Source organism: Idiotropiscis lumnitzeri, chromosome 8 (assembly GCF_059441095.1).
Source record: "Idiotropiscis lumnitzeri isolate Australia: NSW breed Sydney's pygmy pipehorse chromosome 8, RoL_Ilum_1.0, whole genome shotgun sequence".
NCBI lineage: Eukaryota > Metazoa > Chordata > Actinopteri > Syngnathiformes > Syngnathidae > Idiotropiscis > Idiotropiscis lumnitzeri.
The window spans coordinates 14,795,463-14,813,321 of NC_142398.1; the positions used below are offsets into that span (position 1 = coordinate 14,795,463).

Here is a 17,859-nt window from a genome sequence, read left to right on the forward strand (position 1 = left end):
CTAAAATTTGACAGAGGGGCAGATGGATGGAGTGTTTTGGTAACCTCACCTCATCTGAGAGAAAAAAACCATTTGATTTGAAATGAAAGTGAACAAAAGCATTACTACAATATATGTCTTTGAAAACCCACAGTGTTTAGAAAAGAAAACATTAACAAGGTTTATTCATTTAATTTTTTTCAAGTTCGGCGGGCCGGATCGAAACGTTTAACAGGCCGCATGTGGCCCACGGGCAGTAGTTTGCCCACGCCTGGACTAGGGCTTGGGTCATATTAACGCTAGATTTTCCTTTACGGTTTGAGTTTGTGTTAAGGCCTCTACGCACCAATCTGACATTGGCCGTTGTGGCCAACTGGCGCGTCGGACTGGAAAATGAACACACCGCAAAAGCCGACAGAGACGCCAACTACTCCAGACCTTCTGCGCATGCGTGAGAAATAGGACCCCTCCGTGCCATCTGTGGCAAGAGTCAATGCATACATCGTCTTTGGTGGTGATGTCGAATAACGGCGGTCTTTCGCAAATGACAGTGATTACTTCGTCTTCGCAATCTTCTTCCGGCCATTATGTCACGAAGGGGGCTTCACATGATCGCGGACTTTGAAGTACTCGGCCCCCGGCTTCGTGTTTGTATCTAAAGCAATGCCAGCATTAAATTAGCGATGTAATGTATATTTTAGGTAATATTATGTTGACATGAGTGTGCTGCAGCAATATAATGTCTAATACAAATTCAAAGAAGCGGTGTATGGGAACTCAAATAAGCTAACAATTACATTCGGTCGAACAGCTCAAAATCCTTTGGTCTTCCCAGGAAATCCTTAGTGTTAAAGTTAGATGATGATTTGCAAGAGAAGTAAGGCTTCTTGTTTTTTGTACAAGCTTGGTGCATTTTTCGGTTATGCATAGCAGAGGCCTGAGAGACTATCAGCGCTAACAGCACAGCTGGCTCAGTAAATTGCCCAAATGTCATTTCCCTCCTAAACAGCTGCCCGATGCTCTCAAGGAATGGCAAATATCTGCATTGTTATGGCACATTTTCGCACAGTTACGCCACTCTCACACACAGTTTTCAGTTGATATTATTTTATGACCTGCAGCTGTATATAGATCATTTGCATTTTGTTTGCCTCACAACTGTGACATTACATCACTTTGGTTCAGTCCCACAGCAGATGGCCGTGCAGCAAACGCGTTTGTGTGAAGGTGACGCTGTCGGAAGAAATTCTTTTCTGGACAATGGGCTTGTTTTTTTTTCATTTGAGGAGAGATGAGGTTAATGAAATATTAGAAACAGAAAGATGCGATAAAGTGATACAGCAACGAACTACAAGCACAATATTAAAGAAAGGGCAATTTATGCTGTATTTAGGTTCCCTAAAATTGTGAAAGTTATGTTGTGACCAGGAAATTATATTATTAACGTTCAACTAAATAACAAAAGCGCAGATGCTCAAAATGAATGTGAATGACATCATCATTTTCTTTTTTTATTACCCATGTAAAAATCACAGCTAATGACTCCAACAAGCCAATAATCAAGCGCTAGCTATCGAGAATGAGTATTCTGGTTTCGCAACAGCTATGCTACACTCACCTTTGGTGTGTAAATTAAACGTGACCAATCTTCACAGACGTCACTGGAGGCTTAAAAAGAAATGAACGTCTGCCATGATAAAACCTTACAATTAAGCAGAGTAAATTAGCTGTTTTGTGTTGAGGCGTGCAGTATGGCTAACAGCCTCCTGGGATCGCAGATGGGTCGAAGTACAGATGCAGCTTCGCTGATTACGCTGCGTTGTTCTAACACACTGCAGCGGATCATTACAAGCTGATAACCGCCAGTAATAGATTAAAGCATACCTATTACTTGCATCATGATCTATGCCGTAAATTTACTTTAATAGAAATAATCATCATCGACATCATCACAATTCAAAGCCATCAGATTTTTAATCATATAATCTCCATTCACATCAGGCACACTCGAGGCCCTTAAAATGCAAGGTTAAGTTTGACAAACAGGTTACATCACAGGTTTGCATCCCGCGTGTGGAGTCCCCTTAGGCGCAAGATGCATCAGGGAACTTGTTTTAAGCTCTTCACAGGCGCACTCACAATGAAACCTGATAGAATAGACTGGTGCACGGGGAAAAACTCTTAAAGTAGAAGTATTACCGTGTCTAAGGTGATTCCATTTATTTGTCAACGGTGAATTGTTTTAAGAGACAGATTCCAAGCATATAGTTTTTAATTATTAATATATAGCAAAAAGAATATTTTCTGTTGGACAAAAGTACTAATTACAAAAGTAGGCACACCACCTGTATAAATGATTACGTTTGACTGACAGTTTCAGAGGTATTCATTTAGCAACGCTGTACAGCGAGCTACAAAATAGCCACAGTAAACTAATACCTCTCAGACATGTAAAGTGGCAATGCATAAATAAATTCTGTCATCTTTATAAGGTAAAACATATGTACAGTTCGAGTGTTTGACCTAATTAAATGTACAGGTGAACCCGTTGTGGTTGTGGAGTGCATTTTGCAAATTTGCATGAAAGCATTCAGACTCAGTTTTTGTCAACAGTCTTTATTATTCATCAATGAATGGCTCAGACAACAGCAAAAAAAAAAAAAAAAAAGGAAACGTGACAGACATATATTAAAAATCGTACTATACGCACCAACAGCAACAAAAACAAAATAAAATGAACATTGAGTAAAAACAACCTGAACAGATTATTCTTTAAAAATGATGATAAAGAAAAAGAATTCTAGCATCAGTGGTTGGCAGAAAACTATAAGACGTCAATTCTTTACTGCATGGATCTATAATGCTATAATGATGGTTTTATTTATTGCAGTGGCTGAATGCCTTGTTCACCTTTGTATTTTGCTGGACGTGCATGACTGTGGAGAAGAAGTTGCCTTGTTTTGATGAAATCATGTTTTTTTTACAAACACCAAAGAGGGCTCAAAGCTTACAAACAGCATCTGAATGCAATTGCTCACAACCAAAGCGTGACATTTAAAGGGATGTCCATGCAATAGGATCTCGATGAGTCACACTGACTCAAAAGCTCAAGTGCAGATGATGCAGAGGCCAGCAGCAACAGCGTCATCGTGTGGGGAACATTGAGTGGAAGTTGTGCTATTTAAATGGAGATAACACTGTGTCATATTATAAATGGGGAAAGGGTCCATTATCTTAGTTTGTGAATAATTACGTTCAAATGACTTCATTGATTGATTCTAATATTATGTGCATATTCTTAGAGAGTGCGTACTCACAAGGCAGATCATTATGGTGCGATTTGTGCGTGCCATATTGTTGTAACAAAGGAAACATAACGCATGCTCACACTCTCAGTGATGTGCAGTGAGCGAAACACCGCAAAACTGTGCATGGTGTTCAACCAAGACTGGTAATATTAGAGCGACCACCAGGGGGTGCTACAATACGATGGCCAGACCTGCGAGGGATATTGTCGCCAATCTGAGCGCCTGTAAATAGAAAATCAAAACAATGAGAACGTTACAAAAGAGTAATTGGGACAAGAATATTGTATTCTAAATTTTATGTAATAACTTGAAGCTCAGTTCGTCCTTTACGTAAGGAGTGAGGTCTTTGACCTGCTCCATCCGTAAAGTGCACTTAGACAACTTTTGTTGTGATTTGGCCCTGTAAAATAAAAGTGAATTAAACTGAATTAAATACAGTACTAATAATAGTATTCTAGTAATACTGGTACAATTTTAAAATTAAATATGAATTAATAGTGGAGTAAATGCTGTAAGATTTAAAGTTTACAGGGAAAAAAATCATATTGTAGTCATGATCTGTCTAGGTTGATTTTGGTTGAGTATGTCTGTCTAGTTAATTTATTGGATCCACCTAAGCTTGGCATCCCAGTTCGTTGTGTTAGCCAATCAGCTCCCTCCAAACCTTTGTGTCTTGCCCAGGTGTTCCTCGTTGGATTGTCAACTTGTCTGTATTTAGTTCCCTGCTTTCTTTCAGTCCTTGTCGGTTTATTGTCAAACGTCCTCTGTCCTTTATCTGTAACATGTCTTTTGTTCGTATGCATTAATTGTGAAGTCCAAGTTTTTGTTTTGGTACTTTGATTCGGTAGTGTTTTGAACTTCAGTATCTTGGATTATTCCAATACTTCGTTTGCCATTTTGTTTTCTTTAAAATAAATTATTCCACCCTGGATTCCTGCCTCGCTTCCCTGCATTTGGGCCATCCTCCATGAAAAATTCAGCAATTATTTCACAATTATACTATGAAATGTTTTCAAAAAAAGTGTGATCACTTATTTCAATTTTTGAAAGGAGGGCACTCTTTTCTTTTTTTTGTTCTTTACTTTATTCAGTGGTGCTAACTTTAAATTAATCTAAAATGCCGCCTAGAAATTGTTAATGTGGTGAAAATACATAAATAAAACCCTTTAAAACTAAACTAAAAAAATAAGGGCATTGCTATATGTGTATGTTTTAACTGAAAACATTAAATACTGTGGGTGACCAAGAACTGTTTGTTAGTCACTTGAGTAAAATATAAATATAAACAATATTATAAATTGCATTTAAAAAATCTATAATTGCACTTTGAATGCTCTCCAATGCGGTTTCTTGTCCATTATAGTTCTACAAAACCTTCACTAGAGAATATGAAAAATACACATACTGTATTGTGTCTAACCTGATAGGCTGAAGTTGGACTGGTGAAGGTTGCGCACCGGAGGAGGCTGGTGCGAGGTCGGGGATGTTTTGGCCGAAGGTGAAGGTGTGATATATTTCGGCGTGAGATCAACCTCAAACACCGGCCCATCATACATCCCACGTGTGACCCCTTTGTCCTTAATCTGTATAGAGATAAAGAAAAAAATATTTCTAAACAGTACAGGAAACGTATTCCAAGCTCTCCTTCCTTGTCTGTACCTGGTTCCTGAACTTTAAACGTTGGTAAGCAAAATCTGGAAAGGGCTTACGGGGGATGAATCGTCCAGTACCCTGCTGAACTTGAAGCTTTCCTTCCTCATACACCACCCGGCCCTGGCTCAACACCAGCACCGGAGCCCCACGGCATTCCAGACCCTCAAAGATGTTATATTCAGCAGACTGTGAAAAGAGCATTTCCATATTAGTCCGACAGTACATCCTAAAACGTGAGAAATCCTGTGCATCGATGAAAAACACCGCATAAAGAAATATATGGAAGGTAATAATACTGCCTGTCATATCACATCATATCGTAGCATAATGAGATGCAAATACCCCTCTGCTGGCTACAACACTAATAAATAATGATCGTAAATTGTAAATGCCGTGATCGTCATGTGATGCCAGGACAAGAAAGTGTTTTGGCTGAGATTAATGATAGCTGATATCACAGAACACACACACACACACACATATATACATATATTAGCGAAGAAAAATAAAACAGAGCTAGGAGGGTTTATTTCTGCAAGGATTGTATCAGAGAGAATAATGCATGCAGTAAAACGGCAGCATTTGAGAAGATGGGGGATGAAGGGAGAGAAAGGCTCGGGGCAGAGAGCAAGATGATAAAAACAGGGGGAGGGGTGGAAAGATGCCAGTGCAGGATGGGTGAAGGGGTACAGGGGGGGGGGATTAGACCCTAAAGCCGACAGCAGTCTGGATTAGAGTCTCTGGAAGACGGGCGACAGACGAAATATATCAAATACCGCCTGATGTTGAGAAACATGGATTCCATTTAAATTCATTCAAAGGTCATTTAAGTGCACGTAACCTCCCATGAGTCGATTTATTTTTAAACATCCATTGATTGAAAATGTAGATTGTCACGATAGAGACAGCAGCTATCAATTTTGACTCAAGGTACATTCTACTGAAATTTTAATGGAATCTTTCATGATTCCAAGACGGCTAACAGCTCCCCCTCACAGTGCTCCTTTTTACTTTTTATTAGTGTTTGCTTGCTCTTATTGGCATCAACTGAGGCACAACATCGATATACCCGCCAAGACATCGTGAACATTGGATATCGATGCGAAATAACCATCACAGAGGAATTTTGCTATGATCGCAAAATTCCGAACGAACTGGCGAGGCTGCCCGGCTCACCATGGCTGGTCATCGGGGCCGGGAGGCGGCGCAGGCGACGCAGAGAGAGGAAGCAGAAGCGAGGCTGCAGGTCCGGTGTCTTGCAACGGCTGCGACGGCAGCCCCATAGGCAACCACTACCGAGTCTGCACCTCACCAACGCCAGATCCGTGGTCCACAAAATCGACGACCTGGGATTACAAATCCTGGGAAACCGCTATGTGCGCGATAGCAGTGTGATCGTCGTCACGGAAACCTGGCTGCACGCAGACGTCCCCGACGCTAGCATCCAGCTGGCCGGGCGCTCGCTACATCGCGCGGATCGGACGAGGGACACCGGTAAGAGGAGGGGCGGGGGGCTCTGTGTTTACGTGCATGAGAACTGGTGCGGCGATAGCACGATCGTCGAGAAGCACTCTTCCCCCGACATCGAGTTCATGTCCGTTAAATGCCGGCCTTATTTTCTCCCGAGGGAGCTAACGGTAGTGATTGTCACAGCTGTTTACATCCCTCCCGACGCTAGCACGAGCACGGCGCTCTCGCTACTCGCGTGCGTCATCAATAAACATCAGCGGGCCCACCCTGATGGCGTTCACGTAGTAGCGGGAGACTTTAATAAGGCCAATTTAAAGACTGTACTCCCAGAGTTTCACCAGCATGTCAAGTGCCCAACGAGGGGAGACAACACTCTCGACCATGTGTACTCGAACATCAAGCACGCATACAGAGCCCTCCCACTCGCCCCTCTCGGCCAGTCAGACCACCTGTCCTTGCAGCTCGCACCTGCGTACACCCCTCTCAGGCGCAGATTCAGGCCTACCACAAAGACTGTGAAAACCTGGCGTGACGACGCCATGAGTGAATTACAGGACTGCTTTCATGACACAAACTGGGACCTCTTTGATCATCAGGACCTTGATGTCTACACGCACTGTGTACTGGACTACATCAAGTTCTGCATGGAAACTGTGTCCCAACATAAGACTATACGGACCTTTCCAAATGCGAAGCCCTGGATGTCCAGCAGGGTTCGCTCTCTCCTCAAGGCCCGTGACGCTGCCTTCAGGTCAGGCGACAAAGCCCAGTACAGGGTGGCTCGTGCTGACCTGAGCAAAGGCATCAAGCTAGCCAAGGCAACCTACAAGGGGAGGCTGGAGGCCCACCTTGCCAGTAACAGGCCACGGGAGGTGTGGCAGGGTCTACGGAGCATCACCAACTTCCGTGGCAGCAACACGACCTCTGTAGACCCGAGTGCATCGCTGGCAGAGGAGCTTAACTGCTTCTTCGCTCGCTTTGACTCGCCCCAACCGTCACTCCCCCGCACTTCAAGCTCCAACTCCCCCCCACTCATCGTAGAGGAACACGATGTGAGGCGCGCGCTCCTGGCGGTCAACCCCAGGAAAGCTACTGGACCCGACGGAATACCAGGCAAGGTCCTCAGAGCATGTGCCCACCAACTGTCACATGTTTTCTGCAGGATCTTCAACCGCTCCCTGGCTCAGGCAGTCATCCCCTCCTGCTTGAAAACTTCCACCATTATTCCTGTCCCCAAAAAGTCACCAGCCGTCCACCTGAATGACTACCGTCCTGTTGCTCTCACACCAGTCATTATGAAGTGCTTCGAGAGGCTGGTTCTCCAGCACATCAGGGACTGCCTTCCTCCCACTCTGGACCCCTACCAGTTTGCATACAGGGCTAACAGATCCACTGAGGACGCCATCGACACTGCTCTGCATGTTGTGCTGGGCCACCTGGAACGACAGCAGAGCTATGCAAGGATGCTCTTTGTGGACTACAGCTCGGCATTCAACACGATCATCCCAGACATCCTCGTCGCCAAACTGGACACTCTCGGCCTCCCTGCCCTCACACGCATCTGGATTAAGGACTTTCTGACCAACAGACCCCAGACTGTGTTGCTCGGCCCCTACACGTCCTCCACCCTCATGCTGAGCACCGGTTCCCCCCAAGGATGCGTGCTGAGCCCTCTCCTGTACGCCCTCTACACCTACGACTGCAGCCCGGCCCACGGCAACAACACCATCGTCAAGTTTGCTGACGACACGACAGTGGTCGGTCTGATCTCGGAAGGTGACGAGACAGCCTACAGAGAGGAGGTAAAGAGACTGACAACTTGGTGCAAGGACAACAGACTGCACCTTAACTCTGCTAAAACAAAGGAGATTGTCGTCGACTTCAGGAGGAACAAGACGCTGCCGCCCCCCCTCTGCATCGAAGGCGTGTGTGTGGAGAGGGTCCACACGTTCAAGTTCCTGGGAGTACAGATCTCCGATGACCTTTCTTGGAGTCACAACACCACAGCAGTGGTAAAGAAGGTCCGCCAACGTCTGCACTTCCTGAGAGTCCTCAGGAAATTCAACCTGGACAGGAAGCTGCTGCTGGCCTTCTACCACTCGTCCATCGAGAGCCTGCTGACGTACTGTGTCTCCACCTGGTACAGCGGCTGCACTGAGGCGGACAGAGTGAGGCTCCAGAGGACAGTCAAAACAGCGCAAAGGATTATTGGCTGCCCTCTCCCCCCACTGTCGGACATCTACACCGCCCGGTGCCTCAGAAGGGCTCTCAACATCGTCAATGACAATACCCACCCAAACTCACACCTGTTCGACCTGTTGCCCTCTGGCAGGCGCTACAGATGCATCAAATCAAGGACCAATAGACTGAGAAACAGTTTCTTTCCGAGCGCCATCTCCATACTGAACTCTCACACACACACGAGACCACCCTAACCTCGCAAAACAGCATTGTGATGTGTTTCTATATGCCCTATACAGTACTGAATTCCATTGCACTGTCTTCTTTATTTATCTAATTTATATATTTGTCTGTATTATTGTTGTATTGCACTGGAGAGGGGAGCCCTCTAATCTCGTTGCACACTTGAGTACAATGACAATAAAGGGATTTCTATTTCTATTTCTATTTCTAAATTGTCAAGGGAAATTGACGCTACTCTTTACGTGGCGTCAGCACCGCATGTCTAATGTCTGTAATTCCCGGCACATTTGCACATGCAGGATGGCCTCTTTGATGTTTTATTTGGTTTTTAATCCCATTCACATTTATCCTGCCTCCTGTCCTTTCCCCCTGTGCTTCTACTTGATTCATCCTCCTTTGTTCTCACCGACTGCTGCAGTTTGGACGTGATGGTTTTGGTGCTGTCGGAGTCCCAGATGACGACGTCTGCATCCGAGCCCACCGCTATTCGACCTTTACGGGGGTATAGATTGAAGATTTTGGCGGCATTGGTAGACGTGACAGCCACAAACTGGTTCTCGTCCATCTTCCCCATGGCCTGGGAGGAGGTGTGGGGGACAAGACGTACAGTAGATCAAACGCAAAAATTGAGGAGTCTCAAATATTAATCACATTCTGCTTGAAGCTATTATTCCCTTCGAACGGTGATTACTAACCACTGTGCTGCAGCACATAAATTTGCCATGAGAGATTATCATGTGTGCCATGGGAAATGATCCAATTTCACTTAATGAGTATTTATTGACAAAAAAAGAATGTGTATTTGTTCATATGCCAGTGACGTACAGTGACAGGCAAAACAACTTGATGCCCTTTGACTAGATGTCAGAAGGTTTTTTTTGGGGGGGGGGGTTGTTTTTTCAACCTTGCGTATCAACTTGTTGTCATTCATACAACAACATAAAAACTTTTTTTTATATTTTTTTATTTAATGTTATGTGGTGAGATTTTTGTTTTTGTTTTTTGGCAATATGTGACCATAGGCTCAGCCAAGTTTGGAAAACACTACCTTAAACAATAACGACAATAAAAATCTATTCCAGGGTCAATTGGTCCTGTCAGGGAATTTTTAAAAATTTTAACATTATTAAATGTCTTTTCGCATGACATCATGCATTACAACAGTTTGATGCTCAGAGTTTTCAAAAGTGCTCTGTTGATGATTCATTTTTGTTTATGCGCTCAAGGACGTTCAACTTTGGAAGATCCACTTAACACACAAATACACACACATTTTGTTTGCTCTTACCACAGCTTTGTCCCAAACAAAACTCATCCTCTCCTCCACTCCATTGGTGCCTTCTGGGATCAAGGTGAAGTCTTCTTTCCCAATTGCTTTCTGAGAGGTGCTGTAGGCGCAGTGAGCGCTGCCCACTACCTGCAGGTCGCCACTGTGTCATAACAAGACACACCGTTATCAACACACAGCGCTATGACAGAATAAAATGTCGTCCAGGTAATACTGTAGTGGTCACAAATATTTAAATGAGCTATTGAAGGGGTCGGCAAATGATTAGTTTCATTAATTTAGAAAACCAGTTGAATTTTCACCCAAATTCTTTTCGGTAATTGAATAATTGAACGTGCTAAATTGTCCCTGATGTGAGCGTGGATGGTTCTTCGTCTGTGTGTGCCCTGCGATTGGCTGGCAACCAGTCCAGGGTGTACCCCGCCTACTGCTCGAAGACGGCTGGGATAAGATCCTGTGCCCCTGCGACCGTTGTGAGGAGAGGCGGTTTAGATAATGGATGGATATTTAACTTGTTTTTTTTTTTATTTTCTCACCCCTCAGTTATCCCCCTAAAGGCCACAAGGTGTCCTCACTGAGAATAAAAAAAACTACTCTGGCTTCAGGCCGGTGTCGTGCCAAAGTACTTACCCCCGAAAAAATCTGTATCCCCTGTCGCGGGAGCGCGCACACATTGACTGAAGGCGGCGCGATGTTACTACGTTTGTTTTCAGTGAAAGGCACGAAGAATGTATGATTTTGTGTTTTTGATTTGAAGAAAGTCAATCATGCAACAATGCTACTTTAAGTCAAGATCACAATTGCTCACAGTGTCTTCAAAATGTAAACAGCAAACACATTACTTTCTTTACGACATCATGATTGTAAGTGATTCATTACTGTAAGCGCATTAGGCTATAGATAATTTTATTCGGGTATAATCAAATTTAAATGTGGTCCCACTCACGCATATAAGTACCCTGACTTTTGTGAAAAATAACCTAAAAATCCAATATGTCTGTTAAAAAAAAATAAAATCGCTGTATCGATTAACTTGAAAACACACAATGGAGGACCAGAAAGGAAAGAGGCGAGAGGAGGAGGGAGGCACTTGGTAGCCAAGGCAACCGATGATGGATTCACATTTATGTGGTATTTATAGAATTAGGGGCTCTAAAAATGTCCAGTAAGAAGTTTTGTTCATTATGTTTAGAGATTGTCTGACATTCATTCGTAAATATATGAATATATATATTCATCGTGTTTCCATATTGCAATCTTTTTGCTTGCCCCTCCTCTCACAAGTAATGACCTCACCTTCTATTAAATCAAGTTTGACATTGTGTATCATATGAGCAGCTACTGTGACTGGAATACCAAACAAATAATGAGCTTTAAAATCTTGTATGCGTATCCTTTGGTGTCACTGATCTCATTTAAAATTCACATTATGCAGCGCTTACAGCTATGAATAGCTCAGCATTCATTTAAAAGTTTGAAAATCCACTCAGAGCTTCATTATCCCAATCACATCACAGCGTTAAAAAACAAACAAACAAAAACAGGTGCTTTACATCCGCTGCTGAACATGTACTCAAGTCCTACCAGGCCAGAAGTGTGTGGAAGTGGTCTGGAGTCGTGGGATCCGGACTCAGAGGTGGGGAGGTCACATAAGCAGCAGCTTTGGCCCAGTTCTTGCTCCAGTAATGAGAACCATCAGTGGCCAGGCTGGCTGTGATCGGCTCTCCAAAAACGACAGAACCTGGAGATTCAGCCAAAAAGGAATTTATACACATTTACATAACATGTAGAATGCAGACAGGCATGAAGATATCCACTGGTGATGTGTAATGAACTGCAATTGGAGATGCAGACATGAGAGAGAGCCACCTTTCCTCCGGGCCTGGGTGATGATGTCGGCTGCACTTTTACTCATCACCTTGGTGATGTAGACAGGACAATTCACGCGGTTACCAAGGGTGATGGCACGAAACACCGCCTCAGCCTCCACCTGGAGTTGGAAGAAGCAAGGGCAGATCAGAAATACTCAGTGGATGGATGGATGAAGTCGCACCTGAGTTGGGGGCTTAAGTGTTCGTGCCTGTATGGACCTGAAGTGTAGAATTCTCTGGCCACAGTTGAGCCTTAAGGGCCATCTTAGGTCAAGCTTGTACTATGTTCGACAATGTGGAATCCAGTCAAAACAAGTCATAGATCCCACTTTTTTAACAAGCCACGTTAAATTTAATATAGAGAGGAGAGACAATATATGTTTTTGTTTTTTGATTTTGTGCTCTGGGTTCTTCAAATGTATGAGAGTCAATCATCAAACAGTGGGATGGTGGATTTGATATTTGGTTGTCTGGACAGGCAGTTATTAGATGGACAGAAAAATGGCTGTGTTTGAATAGACAGATGGATGGCATCACCTCTTCAGGACGACTCAGAGGATGGCCTTCAGGTCCTGTGATTCCCATCCCAAGGATTTTACTTTGTTCCTAAATCATGGATAAAAAAAATAACTGTATGAGGAGGGTGGCGAGAGTCCTTAACTCATTTAGTGCCATTGACGGCTAAAGACGTCAAAGATCCTTTTTTTTTTTTCTCGGCTGATCGTGAATGAGTTAAAAGAGTCTGACAAGTAAAAGCGGGAGCAGGCAAGCAGATTTTTTTTCTGATTTCTTTTTTTACATTCCAATATAGTTTAACTGCCTCCTTTGCTTGGGCTGAAAAAAGTAGACATGTGTGCTACAAGTGTAGTAATAACCTCTAAATTGGTAAACTTGAAGAACCGAGTAGCTGCCACAATAGCCAAGAAGCAAAGATCAATTGGGCTCCACTTACCTGGGCAATTAAATCTCCATTTTCGGCATGAACTAACACCACAGCTCCCATTTGTTTCAAGAATGAGAAGGCCTCGTATAGCTGGAGAAGTGCGCAAATTATGAAAGATTTTATGTTAATGAGGTAAAATAGCACATATCACAAACGAATGTTGGTCGTAAAGATGATCGTATTCTTATGAGACTTACACACCTGAGAATCTGGCATCTGGTAAACATCCTTGTAAGCCATGTACACCTGGAAGGAGTTAATACCTGACAAAAGTGGGGAAAAAATTTGTTCATTTAAGGAAAATTGTTAAACTTTTATTTCTGCAAAATATTAACGACGTTTTGTGTCTAAATGTAGTTCTGTGTTAGATTGAAAGTCATGAGTCATGCAACGAGCAGCTGTTTTGTTGCGGCCCAGAAGCAAAGTGATTCTTTTTTTTTTTTTTTTTGCTTTGAAAAGATTACAAACAAAATGTTGTACTCTGCTTCTATGACAGCGGTGTAATGAGGACATTTCCTCTGTGCTTTCCCTTTAAGAGGATTCAGCGCAAGGCCAAATTGCTGCAAATCTGTCTCTGGTGTTTTCTCCAAAGTAGGGATGAACAACAATTGGCAACAATCGGAGAAGCCACCAGCATTTTGGAATAAAAAGTTGTAGCCACATCTACCTTTATCCTGCACCAGCATCTCCAGCTCATCTTTAACAGCTTCATTCCACTGGGGGATGTCAACATGGAGGGAGTAATCACAACACGCCTTCTTGTCGGCAGCCTCTTGCCAGACTTCAAACGCATCCAGCAGGCTGCCCCCAAGCTCGGGGGTCACATGGTCAACTGGAATGGAAGCGGGTCAAAGGTCAAGAGCATTCAACGTATTTTCATGGTTGCTAATATTGTCACGCCTCATGCCGACTTACTGATCATGGTCGTGCCCCCGGCAATCGCCGCTTTGGTGCCTTGCAGGAAGTCATCAACGGGGCGTACACCGAGATAGGGCTTCATCAGACACGTGTTGACGTCAATCCCACCCGGGATCACCATGCGGCCATTGGCCTCGATAACTTTGATCCCATCAGGGACCACCAGATTTTCCCCTACCTGCCTGCAGGCAATAAAAGGGGCAGCAATCAAGGTGAGGACAGTTATTGTATTGAAACATGAAAAGTGACCAATGACCATATAAGGCCAACACAATGCATTATGTTGTTTTTATAACAGTCCATTTGACATTGAAAAGCAATAAATCCATTCAATTAGTTTTACATGCAGTTCCACAGTCCTATAAATAGTTCTGAACTACATTTCATCAAATTCTTCACATGCAAGTGATTATGTAGGAGAAAGATGTAAGGCCCTATTTTCGTAGACCGGTGGTGCCCGTATTGGCATAAAAACAGGTGCATCTTCTTTTTTGTACTGGGGCAAGTCTAGTTTACCATGTTTGGGACATCGTTACGCCTCGCTCTATGTTCAGAGCTGGCAATTTGCTGACCAAAGGTGCACTAGATATCAGACTATAGTACCTAAAAGCAGGTCTAAGTTGTGGCGCAGGTGGTGTAACACGATTTTGATGGCCGTTTTCATTCATAAAAATGACACCAGCAATCCCCTTTAATAATTTTACAAATAAATCCACTGAACAAATTATTATAATTCAAATGTTATGTTACAGATTTATTGGAAGCCCTACCAGTTCTATACACACAGATTTGCTCAAATGACTTGTTAAAGGGCATCTAATTTTCTTTTTAAAAATATTTTACGTCATGTAAACTGCGCAGCTTTCTTTGAACTGAATTGAAAGGGAATGAGGGCAGCCACTTTGATTGGCCAGGAGTCCGCTGCATTCTCCCCCACAACGGTACACAATGGTGCTATTGACGCTTATATCTGTGCTAGTCGAGCAAAACACCAGAAGAAAAAATACTCTAACTATGCGCACAGTTGGAGTGCGCTTTTCGCTAGACTTGCACTGGGCACGAAAATAGGGCCTGAATAGTGTCACGGGAGATTTCACTGCCACTGTTGTTTCATTGAATTTGTTGTCTATTTTTGTGATTGTAATGAAATGACGGATGGGGATTAAACATGGTAGTTTATATGTAATATTTGATAAAACAATAAATCTAATTATGGTCTTGTTGTAACCCACAAGTGATAGACATGCACCACATTTGGAAAGCAGCAACAGGGTATGATCATTATATCGAGAACATACTTAATGAGCCCATCTTCAATGTGCACATCTGCATAAAGTGACTGGTCATCATTGACCACTCGGCCTCCTTTAATCAGCAGGTTGTTGCCCTAAAAGGGTATAAGAAAAAAAAGAGTGTCAAACATTGTTCTTACATTGAATCAAGTTTTGGTAATATATGCCATCCATACTATGACATAATCTATCTCAATTTATCTTATCTACAGTATTGCTGGTTGCAAGAATTGGGCGGTTGGAAATAGAGAGAGAGAGAGAGAGAGAGAGAGAGCGAGAGAGAGAGAGAGTGATATTGAAGGATCACGTGTTCATCGTTGTTGTATAAGCATGCATACACTGTTCCACTATAAGACCGCCTAGCAACAGAGGAAAATGTTATGTCTCCATGGTAACTGTTGATGGCTGGAAATTGTTTTCAGAACTTAATATCTTAAATAAATGAAAAGTTTCAATGAAATGTTACACATTTAGTGCTGGGCCATTGGTATACTACCCCACCTGAATGATAAAGGGATATTATGTTTTACAGTGAAAGCCTGACGCTGTTCATCACGACGCCCAAATCTCTGACAAAAGAGCTCAAACAGTGTCACTGTCGATAAGTGTCCTTCCTGTGCGCGTTCAACATAATGTAAAATTGACAATAACGGCTATTAAAACTATAGTGAAGAGGCTTCTACATACAGGACAGTATTTGCCCTCTCGCTAAGAATTTAATCTCCTCTTCCGGCATTGGCAGCAGGGATTTCCAACAGCTCCAAGTACGTCTGCTCCCTCTTACCGTCACATGGGGGAGGTTGTTCTCCTGGCAAGTAGTCCCGGACATGATGGTTTCTTTCCCCTGTTTATTCACAACGGTTCCACGTGAACCCCTTTGTTCCCCCCACTGGCAAACGCGGTCTCGGCGTGAACGAGCTCAGCGAACTACAAGCGACTAGCGCCGTGTGCGTGTGCGCGGAGAAAACGTGCACGTGCACAGGAAAAGTGGTGTGCACACGAGCGCCCTCACACTTTAACCCAGTGTTTACGACACAACTGTACAATAATAGGACACGCACGGGCACCCAAGACATGACAATGGCAGCGTTGCGTGGTTGCTGTCCACTTCAGCACCACAACGTTCCAACGTGACTGCGCACTTTCTGGGGAGACATTTGGTAGACGAACAAATGCATGTATTATGGGGACAAGGTGCATTTACAAAGCAAATATCTCTCTCTCTCTCTCTCTCTCTCTCTCTCTATCTCTCTCTCTCTCTCTTTCTTTCTCTCCCTCTCATTCTTATTCTTTCCTGTCCATCAAGCCTCGAGTTGAGTTTTGGTCGGCCAGGTCGTTTTTGCTGGTACAGGCCACTGAAGTATAAATACGTCGAGATCATGTTTCATACTAAATTAATTTGTGCTTTTTATTTTTTTTCAGAAAATCTATCAATAATTGTCGCCCATCGTGAATTGGTTGCCACTATTTTCCATGACTTATGATTTCAAATATTTTTGGGGTGGAAAATTATTTACAAAAATAATAACACTCAATTTCACGGGCAGTTGTGTTTAATCGTGATTATTTATACGGTTTTGACAGTCATAATGTAGCCAGTGATAACTGGCACTATAGGCAATATGAATGAATTCATTAATTTATGTATTTATTTATTAATCTATCTATCTATCTATCTATCTCGCCAAACTACCTACCTACCTACCTACTTATACCTACCTACCTAACAATTAGTTACCTTTTCATGAGTGGTTTCCTTCCCTGAGGAAAACGCCTTCTCGAGCCCTGGACAGCCACCTTCTCCCTGGGGGGAGGTGGCCTGTGAGCCCATTTGGGCTTCACCCGATGATTTGCCGCCGCTCGAGTCGCAGATATCCAGGAGTCGCTCCCGGCTCCCGCTCCTCGGGGTGCGGCCCCCTTTCCTCCCAACTGCGTAACTGTCGAAGTCGATGGTCTTGCTTTCAAACGCCCCCTCCACGGAGTCGAACATGCCGTAGCTCTTGCGCTGGTTCGGTCCAGTGGCGATGGGTCCGGCAAAGTAGACCGGTAGCTCATCCTCCCGGTTCCACTGCCTCCTGCAGTCCGACATCGTGACTTCCACCCGAGGCTTCAGCTAGACTGTGAGAGAGGATGGAGAGAGCAACACGCGATGTAACCGGGGCACAGACGGTCCCGCCTCCTTTTGTGAAACTGGTTGGATTGTACTTCTTTCTGAGATTAATTAGATTGGGATGCTATCATCGCCCCCCCCCCAAAAAAATAACTATGCAGCTTTTATGTTATTTAGATGTAACAAAACAAACCACTGTGGCCAGTATCCATGGGTGGGTTCTTTGTTTCTCTCTCCCTCCAAAGCCCAAAGTGGGGGTGATGAGCGGATTAAAGCAGCACATGTCATATTTTAACCCACATCTGGAAGCACAGGCAGATTTGAAAATGCTTCATTGCCCTCATTTATTCATGTGTCATATACATATTTGAGAAAAAAAAGATACAGATCAGGTAAATGTGCCCTGATATTTTAGGAGCATCTATTTACTTGTACTAGTCCGACTAAAGACCTGATGCGATCAGTTCTGCTGAATTGAGCAGCCAATATGGTTCTGTCTCTTTCAAGCTTGCAGAGATGCAAATATGGAACCCAAACGAGCAACCCATGCAAACAAAAAAGAACGTACACGAATTATTGGGTATAGATACTGTAAAGAATATA

General features: G+C 43.5%; 1 protein-coding gene across 1 annotated transcript; it reads right to left on the reverse strand.

The window, feature by feature from the left end:
* Positions 1–3,263: 3,263 nt before the first annotated feature.
* crmp1 (collapsin response mediator protein 1) lies at positions 3,264–17,349 on the reverse strand. Its single transcript, XM_088302463.1, has 14 exons — positions 16,885–17,349; positions 15,153–15,241; positions 13,852–14,036; positions 13,604–13,768; positions 13,138–13,199; positions 12,946–13,026; positions 12,531–12,599; positions 11,992–12,112; positions 11,707–11,863; positions 10,123–10,264; positions 9,241–9,411; positions 4,947–5,126; positions 4,708–4,870; positions 3,264–3,509 (listed from the first exon to the last, which is right to left on the reverse strand). Exons 1-14 carry the CDS (start codon positions 17,233–17,235, stop codon positions 3,418–3,420), a joined length of 2,028 nt encoding a protein of 675 aa, XP_088158589.1. The 5' UTR covers positions 17,236–17,349; the 3' UTR covers positions 3,264–3,417.
* Between the last annotated feature and the right edge of the window lie 510 nt (positions 17,350–17,859).

Excerpts from the sequence above, each read along its gene's own strand:
- crmp1 (XM_088302463.1), bottom strand. The coding sequence starts at position 17,235 with ATGTCGGACTGCAGGAGGCAGTGGAACCGGGAGGATGAGCTACCGGTC. Across the intron at positions 11,864-11,991 it reads CACCCAGGCCCGGAGGAAAG|GTTCTGTCGTTTTTGGAGAG; the intron begins GTGGCTCTCTCT and ends CTGAATCTCCAG. Across the intron at positions 9,412-10,122 it reads TTGTTTGGGACAAAGCTGTG|GCCATGGGGAAGATGGACGA; the intron begins GTAAGAGCAAAC and ends ACCTCCTCCCAG.